The 12,610-nt window shown below is 48.6% G+C and overlaps 1 protein-coding gene across 2 annotated transcripts; it reads left to right on the forward strand.

The window, feature by feature from the left end:
- Nucleotides 1–327: 327 nt before the first annotated feature.
- Nucleotides 328–11,473, forward strand: Rhbdd2 (rhomboid domain containing 2). Of its 2 annotated transcripts, none has more exons than XM_027416186.2 (4): nt 328–597; nt 3,692–4,099; nt 6,933–7,083; nt 10,283–11,473. In XM_027416186.2, the coding sequence occupies exons 1-4, from the start codon at nt 420–422 to the stop codon at nt 10,629–10,631; spliced, it is 1,086 nt and encodes a 361-aa protein (XP_027271987.1). In that variant the 5' UTR covers nt 328–419; the 3' UTR covers nt 10,632–11,473. The 2 variants fall into 2 exon arrangements, with proteins under 2 accessions (XP_027271987.1, XP_027271988.1); XM_027416187.2 differs by having other exon boundaries at nt 330–597; nt 3,699–4,099.
- Nucleotides 11,474–12,610: the final 1,137 nt, after the last annotated feature.

Consider the following 12,610-nt stretch of genomic DNA (forward strand, 5'->3'; position numbering starts at 1 on the left):
TTCAATGCCCAGGACCCACAGGTGGAAGAAAACCAACTCCCTGAAGTTGTCGACTGTTCTCTAGACGCGTTGCACGCATGTGCCCCTCGCCCACACTCAAACAAATAAACAGATGTAACTAAATTTAAAAAAATAAATAAGTAAAGAGAGAAAGAGTAGAAGGAAACTGAAGCCTGGGCAAGAATACTTCTGAGGAGGGAGCCTGCGCAGCCGCAGAGGGCTCGCTGAAACTACAACTCCCGGCCTCCTTTGGGCGGGTAAATGCGGATGGCCCTCACGGGATTGGTCCTTTCTTCGTGGGGCGGGGCTTGAGGAGAGGCCCGCTTTCCACAGTTGCCCGTGGAGACCGCCGCAGGTAGGCGGAAATTGCCGAGGCTGGCGGCCAGTGCCGAGGCGGCGCGCGGGAAGGTCTGGCGGCCATGGCGGCCCCAGGGCCCGCGAGTCGCTTCTGGTGCTCATGTCCCGAAGTGCCCTCCGCCACGTTCTTCACCGCCCTGCTCTCGCTGCTGGTGTCGGGGCCCCGCCTGTTCCTGCTGCAGTCGCCTCTGGCGCCTTCGGGGCTGTCGCTGCGCTCCGAGGCCCTGCGCAACTGGCAAGGTGAGCAGCGCCCGGGTGGGGATGGCGCGCGTCCCCAGCCCGGGGAGCCCAGCTGTCCCCCACTGCCAGCCGGCCCCAGCCTCCGTGCTCTTCAGAGTTCTCCCCACTTTGAGCCCATCCTCGTTCTCGCCAGCTCCTTCCCTTGCACGTGGCCGCGGGTCCATTCACCCTCCAGTTTATAAATACAGACCCTCACCTGCTGCAGGCCTGGTCCCCTCAGGAGCAAAGCAAACGTCTCACCTCCATCGTGACAACGGACTAAGTCACCAGTCACCCCAATGGTTGGGTTTTCCTCAGGAGACTAGAATTATTCTGCTGAGTCTTTACCTTAATCCTGACTCTCAATTCCAGCTCGCGGAAGGAGGAAAGGGGCCGTGTTCTGCCCTTGATAAAGTATTTGTTTTCTCAGAGGAGAGACATTTCTCAGAGCAATTAAGTCTGTAATCATCCTTTTGTAAAAGACAGCATTCCTAGTCTTTATTTCTTTCTCATTCTTTCCTGGGAAATTCCTGTTTCTCCCAATGTAACAGGCCTGTGCATTCATTGCGAGTAACCCTCACAGCGATTTCATGACAGGCCATATTAAATTGCCTCTATTTACCAGAAATTGAGGCTGAATACAGAGAGTCACGGAGCTGATACATCATGATATTGAGAGAGTGACCAGCTTTTTGTTTTTAGTATGCTGTTTAGAACTAGGGTTTGGATATATGATTCCCACGTTCTTTTTTTTTTTTTTTTTTTTAAGATTTTATTTATTTATTTATTATGTATACAGTCTTCTGCCAGCAGAGGGCACCAGATCTCATTCAAGATGGTTGTGAGCTACCATGTGGTTGCCAGGAATTGAACTCAGGACCTCTGGAAGAGCAGTCAGTGCTCTTAACCGCCGAGCCATCTCTCAGCCCCGATTCCCACGTTCTTACATAGATGTATACATATGTGGGTCATTTAATTTGTGATCCATGGTGTAATGTCGCCTCTAGCCCCAGCACTTGGGAGGCAGAGACGGTTGAATCTCTGAGTTCAAGACTAGCCAGGACTACACAGAGAAACCTTGTCTTGAAAGAACAAAATTTCAATTTGGAAAATATCCAGCAAATAATGGCTGCTGCAAGAGAAAGTGTGACTGGGGTATTACGGTTTCCTGCTTAAAGCTAACACTTTTTGATTTGTGTTGGATACATGTAGCACTTTTTTGGGGGTGGGGGGGTGTTTCGAGAAAGGGTTTCTCTGTGGCTTTGGAGCCTGTCCTGGAACTTGCTCTTGTAGACCAGGCTGGTCTCAAACTCACAGAGATCCTCCTGCCTCTACCTCCCGAGTGCTGGAACTAAAGTTGAGTGTCACTACCACCCGGCCATGTAGCACTTCTTACAGTCGCTAAGTGCCAGTCTAGATAAGGCATACACCCTCTTTTTTTTTTTTTTTTTAACCTTTGAAACAGGGTCTCACAATTTTTTTAGACCAGAATGGCCATACTCCCTGTGTAGCACAGGCTGGCCTCAAGCCTCAGCCTTCAGAGTACTAGGACACAGACATGCATCACATCACATGCTTGCTTAACCCTGTTTGTGCCAATGTGGGATTCATTAGAACTGTAGTTTGGTCCCTGGAACCTACCTGGTGTAATGAACTCCTACAGGTTTTCCTCTGGGCTCCACAGGGTGCCATGGCACTCGAGCACTCCCGAATACCCACAAATAAATAAAGATAAGTTTTTTAAAATCATGCATGTTAGTAATAACTTTTATTTAGAAAAAGTAAAGGTATAGACCAAATTGGATGGCAGACACTTGTAGTCCCAGCTCTGAGGCTGAGGCCTGGCCAGCCTCGGCTACATATCAAAACCTTATCTCAAAAAAATAAAAAAGAAAAGAAAGGAAAGGAAAAGGACAAAGAAAGGCCAAGTATGGTGACTTACAGCTATAATCCCAGCCTTCAGGAAATAGGAGCCAGCCTGGTCTCTATAGCAATTATAGACCAGATAGGGCTACATAATGAAACCTTGTCTCACAACAGAGAGAGAGAGAGAGAGAGACAAGGACTATACTATCTCATGGCATATAAATCTTAGCTCCACCTGTAAAACTGGAAAAGTGCTCTTAGAGAGGACTTGTAATTTATGTATATTATCAATGGTAAAGCCATTGTCCTTATAAACCACAAAAATTATTCATGATTACTGTTTTCATCCCTTGAACAACCTCTGGAAGGACAGGGAGGAGTCAAGCATTCTCTATTAAGTGACACCCACTCAGTCTATCCCAAAGCTGTTTCAATTAATTAACCCTCAGACTGCCCAGTGAGGTAGGTCAGTGTTAAAAGCTAAAGACAGAAGATTGGAGACATGGCTTAGCAGTTAAGAAAGCTTGCTGCTCTTACAGAGGACCCAAGTTTGGTTCCCAGCACTCCACATGGGGCACCTGACAACTGCCTGGAACTCCAGCTCCAGGGGATCCAACACCCTCTCCTGGCCTCCACAGGCACCTACACACAGGTGGCATATGCGGACACAAAAAAATAAAAACAGATCTCTAAAAGAAACCTAAAATAATGTTATAAAGCATTCGACAAGTTCAGAAAAAGTTATCTTTTTCACACATAGAAACTAGTTTTGACAATCTTTGGTCCAGGGCCAGGAAAGAATGGAGACTACATTATATGCACATACACGCTTTGAATCATGGGTATTGCTCTTGATAACCCTTGCTGCAGGGCCAGGAAGGAACAGAGATTATATTATATCCTTACGCCTTGAATGGTGGACACTACTGTTCACTTTTCTGTTCTGTTTTTATTTTATTTTTGAGACACAGCTGGCTTCAAACTCACAGTGTAGCCAAAAAAGACCTTGAACTCCTGATCTTCCTGTCTATCTCCTGAGTGCTGGGCTCATAAGTTGCACCTCCACTTCCTGTGTGTGGTATATGTGGTGCTAGAAATGGAACCTGGGGCTTTGTGCACACTAGGCAAGTGCCCTACCAACTGAGCTACAGTTTCAGCTTCAAGGCTCCTTTCCCAAGCTTGCTTGGAACTTAGTTGCCCCTGGTTGGAACAGCGCTGCATTGGACTATTAACTGAAGCCCATCTTCAGTTTACAGGTTGGTGACCTACATCTTCGTCTATGAGAACCCCATCTCCCTGCTCTGTGGCGCCATCATCATTTGGCGCTTTGCTGGCAACTTTGAGAGGACCGTGGGCACTGTCCGCCATTGCTTCTTCACCTTGATCTTTACCATCTTCTCTGCCATCATCTACCTGTCGTTCGAGTCTGTATCATCGCTGTCCAAGCTGGGTGAGGTGGAGGATGCCAGAGGGTTTACCCCTGTGGCTTTTGCCATGCTGGGAGTCACCTCCGTCCGCTCTCGGATGAGGCGGGCCCTGGTGTTTGGTGTGGTGGTGCCTTCAGTCCTCGTGCCCTGGCTGCTGCTGTGTGCCTCCTGGCTCATTCCTCAGACCTCCTTCCTGAGTAATGTCTCTGGCCTTTTGATTGGCCTGTCATGTATCCTTTCTGGAAGGGAACTGCAGGGTGAAGCTACACCAGAGGGCAAACCCACTTGAAGGTTGTGGGATGTCAGGTACACAGCCTTAGGCTCCTACACAAGCAGTCTGGGTTTGGTTCCAGCTTGGAAAACCTCGGAGCCTTGGGCAGCTCTCCTCCCCTCCCTGGACCAGAACTCATCAAGAAAATACAAATATGGTTGCCTGCCCAGACCAGCTCAGCACAGCCTGTTAGCAGTTTAAGCTTAATTATACTGGCCTGACTTTTTTATCCTTATAAACTGAGGTGTAATCTACTCAGCTAACTTTAGTGTGAAGCTTCATGGGAAGCTTGAGAACAAAAGTCATAGCCCTGGAACTCAAACATGGATTCTTGTGCTGAAAAGGTGGACACAGGTAAATCCCTAAGGCTCACTGGCCCACCAGCCTCGCCTCCTTTGGTAAGTTCCAGATCAAGTGAGAGACCCTAATTCCTGAGGATCAACACCTGGCCTCCACACATAGGCGCTCACACAGTGTTCATTGGAAGAGATGCCCATCACCTGGAGATGTTCATGGAAGGGTTAAGAAACAGATCTGGGCTTGTTGAGATTTTGTTCTATTTTAGTTTGGGTTGTTTTTTGTTTTTGTTTTTTTTTCCTGGGTTTTTTCGAGACAGGGTTTCTCTGTGGCTTTGGAGGCTGTCCTGGAACTAGCTCTTGTAGACCAGGCTGGTCTCAAACTTACAGACATCCACCTGCCTCTGCCTCCCGAGTGCTAGGTATTAAAGATGTGTGCTGCCACCATCCATCGAGATTTTGTCCTATTTTTGCTGGCTTTAGCGTATCAAGCTCAGAGCTAAAAGGCACTCTAATACCGAGCTACACCCCAGCCCCTAATTTTCTTTTTTCTCAGAGGGAAAGGAGTTGTAACAGGGTCTTGCTATATGGCCCAGGCTAGCCTCAGACTCAAGACTCACCTCAGTTTCCTAAATGCTAAGATTACTGTCTCTAGCTACCATATCTGGTTCCACACCCCAATTATAAATTTCATCGTGTGCACTTTTTTTTTAGATTTATTCTTATTTATGGATAAGTCTGTGGATATGTGCACCTGCATGCTGGCACTTGAGGAAGCCAGAAGAGGGTGGCAAGTCCCCTGGAACTGGAGTTACAACATGTGGGTGTTGGGAACTGAACTTGGGTCTTCTAGAAGAGCAATTTGCACACCTAACTATGAACCTATCTTTAGATTCCCCTACCCTCTAAAGGTAACTTCTTTTTTGAGACAGGGTCTCACTATGTAGTCCTAGATGTCCTGAACTCCACTCTGTAGATCAGGCTGGCTTCAAACTCAGAGATCCACCTGCCTCTGCCTCCTGAGTGCTGCGATCAAAGGTGTGGGTGTGTGCAGCACACCCAGCTTGCCTCTTGCAGTTTTGAGGCAAGGTGTAAGGCAGTTGGGTCTGGAGCTGACTGAGTCAGAAGATTGAAGTCAACCCTCCAGCTTCTAGAGTAGTTGGGATTATAGCCTGATTATTAGCATAACCATGCATTTTATGCTGGGCTGGGGATCCAATGTGGGCCCTGTGAAAAATCAGCCTGCTTAAGTCCCCACTGAGCTACAAGGTCAGGGTTACTCTTATCTAGGGATAGGGATTGAGCCCCCTTAATTTAGGAATTCTGAGATCCAGAATTCTTCAAAATCTGAAATGTTTTCAACATTAACAGAACACAAATGGACATTCTGCACCTGGCCTGACTATAATTGAAGTAAGAACATGTATGCACCCAAAATACTATGTAAAATCACCTCAGGCTGTGTGAGGTACCGGTGAAGCAGAAGTGGGTTTTGTCATGCATATGCAAGTGTTCAAATAACCCTGTAAAACCTGAGATATTTCACCCAAACTGTTTTGGTTAGGAATACTCAACCTGTACTTACCCCCTTGCTGCAGGCATAAAAATAGATGCTTGATATTTACCGAAGGGTGGCTATTAAGGTGGCCCGATGGGTAAAAGTGATTGCTGCTAACCCTGACAAGCTGAATTCCATTCCTGGGACCTTTGTGGTGGAAGGAGAGTTGATTCCAACTCCATAAACTTGTTCTCCAAACCCTTCCACTCTCCCCACCACACACACACATACACTGTGGCACACTTGCGCCCATGTGCATGTACACACATACAGAAGAAATATTTGCTGAAGGATATATGGAACAGGCTATAACCGTTGTAGCTATGCAGGCAGTGGTGGACCAAAACAAAGATGGTAACTACATGGAGAAAATGCTTCCAGAGACTCCATATTGAAGCTTGCCATGGTGGTCCATGCCTCATAATCCCAGCACTCAGGAGGCAGAGGCAGATGGATCTCTGAGTTCAGAGACCAGCCTGGTCTACAGAGCCACACAGAGAAATCCTGTCTCAAAAAGCCAAAAGAGAATTACTAGTGACCAATGGCAATGGTTGGAAGACCCAGGAGGTACATGTACATTGTGAATTCTTGTTTTTGTTTTTGTTTTTGTTTTTTCGAGACAGGGTTTCCCCGTGACTTTGGAGCCTGTCCTGGAACTAGCTCTTGTAGACCAGGCTGGTCTTGAACTCACAGAGATCCGCCTGCCTCTGCCTCCCAAGTGCTGGGATTAAAGGCGTGCGCCACCACCACCGCCCGGCTACATTGTGAATTCTAAAGCACACCACGCATTGTTCCCTGTGAGGTGTGTGGCTGGGGATGTTCAGCTCTCTGCAGAGACTGATGCACACACCTGTGCCTCCCAGGAGCTAGGTCTTCAAGGGGCGTATCAGCTGCCTCTGTCCTGCTGCCTTCAATTTTACTTAATACACCCACCTCAGATGGCCTCACCTACTGCTACTCCCTCGACCTCTCTGAGCGAGTAGCCCTGAAGCTTGATCAGAAGTTCCCCTTCAGTGCCATGAGGAGGATTCCCCTGTTCAAGTATATCTCAGGTTCTTCTGCGGAAAGAAGAGCAGCACAGAGCCGAAAGTAAGTGATGACTCCCCTCTCCTGTTTGGTTTCATGGTTGGTGTCAGTGCTGGGCGTCCAACCCAAGGCCTTTCCCATGCTAGTCAGGTGCTCTTATCACTGTGCTACCACCCACCCCTGCCTTAGGTTTTTTGAATCAGAAACCCAGGGTCGGCTTTGAACTTGGGAGGCTCTTGTCTGTTCTTCTCAGATAGCAGGCTGTAGATTTAATCCCACAGCTGGCTCTCAGTCTCATTCCAAGAGCAACTGTAGAGCATGGTAAAGGGTGTGGTTCATCTTGGAGGGTAAAGGAAGGGGAGCATAGTTTTTCAGCTCTCTGCAGTGAAAGGTTGTGGTTGTAGTTCAGCACCTGCCTAGAATCCCCCAGTGAGGAGCTGGGGTGTAGCTAAGTGGTAGAGCCCCCGCCTAGAATCCCCAGTGAGGGGCTGGGGGTGTGGCTCAGTGGTAGAGCCCCTGCCTAGAATCCCCCAGTGAGGGGCTGGGTGTGGCTCAGTGGTAGAGCACTTAACCCAATTCACAGGAGGCCTTGGGTTCCAGCACTGCAAATAAGGAAAGAAAATCCGTGCACAAATATCTTCTGAACTCTGCTGCTGCCCTGTGTGAAAAGGAACCAAGTGTGAGTGGCTAAAGACAGATACTTGCATGTAATTCTTAGTGATTTGTGGAGAGAATAGTCTTAACATTGCTTAGTCAGCAAATATTCTTCAGGTGTTACTGGGCTATGGCAGTTAGCCATGCTTGGACATTCTGCTTAGTAGGTGACAGGGCAGGAAGACCTGAAAGGAGTTTCTTGGCTCCCCCAAAGGAGAGTTTCTTGGCTCCCTAATAAGAGCAGGTGAGGCTGACATTTTTCCCAGTCGTGGCTTGTGTTAAAAACTGCTAGGCAAGCCGCCAGGACTTATGGATCCTCACACCTTCTTTATAGAGGAGGCCAAAGAGGACGCATGTTCCCATGTGACAGTCCAAGGAACAGCCTGCTGTACCTTAGGGTTTCCTACCTGCAAGTCCTTTCCCATACTGCCTCTGTCAGTTGTGTTCTTTCCAGCCTGTGTTCCTTGGAGACTACACAATTCCAGCACTTCCCTTCTGTGGTGCCTCCCAGAGAAGGGCCTTGCTGAAAGACAAGGGCCCAGCACTGGCTGTGGGGTGTGTTTTCCCTCCACTCCCAATGTCCGTTGTAACAAGCTTTGTTGAACTGGAATAACTTGGTTTGGGCTCTGTGCTAGTGTGTGTGTGTGTGTGTGTGTGTGTGTGTGTGTGTGTGTGTGTGTGTGTTGTTTATTTATGGACAGAGTCTCCGTAGCCCAGTCCTTCCTCAATAGTTATTTAGCCAAAAAGACCCTGAACTTCTGGTGCTGCTGCTTGCATTTCATTGCTAGGGATTACAGGCATGCACCACCATGCCCAGCTTATGTAGTGCTGGGGGTGGAATCAAGGGCTTATTCCTTTTGAGCAGTTTTTAAAGCCAAGGAAGAAGCAAGGCATGGTCCCACCTGTAATCTCAGCACTTGGGAGGCTCTTCTGAAGCAGGAGGATTTGGAGTTGGAGGTCAGTCTGAGCTACAAAGTGAAATCCTGCCTCAGCTCACCACATCTGAAGAAGACAAGGGTTATGGACATGGCTCAGTGATAGTGTGTGTGCCTAGCATGCAAGAGTCTCCTAGCGACTTGACAGGCTTGAGAGGTACAGACTCTCCCCTCAGGGAGTCCCCCTGTGTGGCACAATGGAGTGTGGTCACAAGTTCCAACTCACACACTTCTGGTGAGTGCAGCTGCCTCAGCTGCCTCTACTCTGAGTTGCACTTGCCTACTGGGAAGCTCTGTCACCTGGTCCCAGTCTGACCCTGACAGGTGGGGTGGGTGACCAGAGGTAGCTGGCTGCCAAGATTGGCTGCAGGGGTCAGAACAGAACATGATGTTTCAGGTGTCCTAACAGGGTCACCAAGAGTATTACGACAGGACACGTGAGCTGCTGTGCGGGGTGTTTGTCTCTGGGACTGCTCTTGTTTGAAAAGTTGGTTTGGTGTAAAGTTTGGGTAGTTTGTTACAATAAAAATAGAGACAGCTTATTAAAAACAGGAACAGAGGCCAGCAGGATGACTTAGCTATAAGGACATCTGCCAGCAAATCTGAGAACCTGAGGTACATCCCTGGGACCCACATGGTAGAAAGAAAGAACTAACTCCTGAATGTTCTCTGACACACGCACCACACACCCCCAAACACACACAAACTACACACACAAGCACACATAAATGGAAATTCATTTTAATAAGAAGGTAATATATATCTTTAATTCCTAGCACTAGAAAGGCAGAAGCAGGTAGATTTCCTGTGAGTTTGAGGCCAGGCTGGTCTACATAGAGAGTTCCAGGCTGTACAAGAGTTTAGTGAGACCCTGGCTCCTAAAGAAAAGAAAAGGAAGGAAGTTCCCCCAGAAGCTAGTGAGCTGGGCTGGAGCTCAGGGCTGGACACATACTAAGCAGGCCCTCCGCTGAGCCACACCCCAGCCCTGTATTTATGTGTGTGCTTACCGATCTAGTTGGTGGCATGGCTCCTAAAAATGAGGTGGACTAAAGTCTCATGCAATAGCCAACTTTTTTCCTAACAACAGGCAATTTATACCTGAGGGTTAAGAAGAATCATGAGTAAGGTGTTCGGTCACAAGGACAAGCCACACGAGGCAAAACATGTTTTTCCGTAGAGACACATGAGAAGCAACCGCTGAAGTAAACTCACTCCTATCCTCCACACCTGGGAGGAGCATGCAAATACATTCCAAGAATAATTCTGTGTATGGAAGACACTGAAGGCACAAGACTCTTGTTTTCTCACAGCACTCAGAATTCTCATGCGACTGCATTCTTGGTCTGTGTTCCTGTATGTGTACACTCGTTACCTAGTACACATGAATCCCTAGATTTGATCCTGAGCACTATACAGGTGGGGTGTGGTGACTCATTTCTGTAACCCAAATGTTCTGGAGGTACAGGTAGAATCTGACGATTCAAGAAAATCTAGGCTATGTGACACACCACTACCACTACCCCACCCCCCCCCACCCCCCGCCAATCAATCTTCCTCCTCCCTTGAAACCTAGTGTTGGCTAAGGCCCCATCCATGCTCTCGGCTCAGGAAATGACATGGTGTGCCTTGTCCCTGCCAGCAGAATGACTGTCTCTTCTCTTATTCCTTTCCAGGCTGAACCCTCCACCTGGCTCCTACCCCACACAGAGTTGCCACCCTCATCTAACCCCAAGTCACCCTGTCACCCAGATGCAGCATGCCAATGGCCAGAAATTGGCCTCCTGGCCTCCGGGACACATGCCCAGCCTGCCTCCATACCAGCCTGCTTCTGGCCTGTGTTATGTGCAGAATCACTTTGGTCCTAACCCCAATGCCACCAGTGTGTACCCAGCTTCTGCAGGGACCTCCCAGGGGGTGCAGGCTCCCTTCCCCATCAGCTGTCCTGGCACTGTATATTCTGGGGCGTTGGGCACCCCAGGGGCTACAGGCTCCAAGCAATCTTCCAAGGTTGCCATGCCCTAGCCAGTCCACAGAAAAGGCTCCTACATGTTAGGCAGAGAAAGGTCCTACCCAAGTGAGGAATTTCTTAAGAATTATTTATTGAAGCCAGGGCGTGCTGGCCTGTCATCCCAGCTGCTTGGAAGGTTGAGGCCTATAGATCCAAAGGTCAAGATCTGTCTGGGCTCCAGAGCAATTCCAAGGGCAGCCTAGGCTATGTATCACAAGACTCTATATTAAAATTAATAAAAAGAGGTGGGCCTGGGACACTGTGGTACAGTGTTTACCTAGCATAGTCCTTAGCTCCACAAGGGGGGGGGGGGATTATTTATTAAATACCTCCGTGTGCCAGCTCTGTTGAGTACTTTGATAAATGTCCCTATATATCTGTGTCGTTTGCCCTCAAGGCAGCTCTATATAGTAAAGTTTACTGACCCAGCTTTCAGACATAGGAAATAAAACTGGGCATGGAAAGCCATGCCTATAATCAGCTGTGATCAGGGCAGGACCCGACGTTGAAGGTCGTCCCTAGCTACAAAGTGGGTCTGAAGCCAGCCACTGCCTACATGAGAAGTAAGACACCCTGGGGTCCCATGGAGTCTTGAGGCTCTACAGCCACTGCTGGAAAGTGCGGTTGTCATCGGCTGCCAGGGACTGTTGCCAGTCCTACCATCCCATCCTGCTTAGTGCCTGTGGGTCCTTGCTCGTGTCTGGTGTGCCTGTGTAGTGGACAGTCTGTGACATCGTCTTCCCTCTCCAGCCCTCCCTGTCCTGACTTCTGCCAGACAGTGGTGACCTGCAGCAGCATACTGTTGGTCCACCCTGTGAGTTAACCTTTGTATAAAAACCAGCCTCCAACCTGCCAATGGTGTGTGGCTTATTTATGGTCAGTCCAGTGTGGGGAGTGATTGGAACAACAGGAATGGGTATGGTGACAAAAAGGATCCCAGTGCTCAGGGATCAACGGTGAGGACCTGACTTGGGAAGTGGGTTGAAAAGATGAGATAGAAATGTGATCAACCCAGAACTGGGTACAAGGGGCTAGCCTGGGCAAGTTAGTGAGACTGTCTCAAAAAACCTGGGTTTTGTTTAATAAAAATAAACTGGGCCTGGTGGCACATGCCTTTAATCTTAGTACTTGGGAGGTGGAGACAGTGGATCTCTGAGTTTGAAGCCTGCCTGGTCTACAGACAGAGTTCCAGGACATCCAAGTCTACACAGTGAGACCTTGTCTCTAAAAATAAAGGAGTTGAATAAAGTAGTACCTGCCTTTGCCCACAACACTCGGGAGGCAGAGCACTCAGGTAGATCTTTAAGGTCAGCCTGGTCTACATGACCAGTTCTAGAGCTGGGGGTATGGCTTGTTGGTAGAGTGCATGCCTAGCCTACAAGTGGCCCTGGGTTCTGTCTCCAGCACTGGGGATGGAAAGCATGCTACTTGCACAGATATTTTAGAAGTAGCACATGCCGTTCACTTCTAGGAGCTGCTCTGGATTCCATCTGAGGGGCCCTAGGTATTCCAATACAGATGATTCCTGACCCCAAGCCTGCTCCTCCAGAGACGGTAGTCTGAAGATCGGCACACCCAAGTGTCATTTTGAAACTCAAGCCAACAGAAGCCAGTGTGGCATTACTGAAGATGGAATTGCCTGATCTGGGTTAGGAAATTGAGTTCACAGCCAAGGAACCAGGTGCCCAGGTGGCATCTAGGCTTCAGTGAAGACAGAACTAGAATCTGATGGGACCTGGAGCTTTGGGCTCCAGCCATACCTGTCATTTTACCTGTAATGGCGCCTCCTAAGTATAGACAGGTGTGTGCTCTTAGGCATGGTTTCTCCACTTCAGACCCAGAAATAAGTGTGATGGGTACTTTATTATGGAGAGGTTTGGGGCGTTGGTGGCACACGCTTTTAATCCCAGCACTCGGGAGGCAGAAGCAGGCAGATCTCTGTGAGTTCGAGGCCAGCCTGGTCTCCAGAGCGAGTGCCAGGATAGACTCCAAA

Source organism: Cricetulus griseus, chromosome 4, assembly GCF_003668045.3.
Source record: "Cricetulus griseus strain 17A/GY chromosome 4, alternate assembly CriGri-PICRH-1.0, whole genome shotgun sequence".
Lineage (NCBI taxonomy): Eukaryota > Metazoa > Chordata > Mammalia > Rodentia > Cricetidae > Cricetulus > Cricetulus griseus.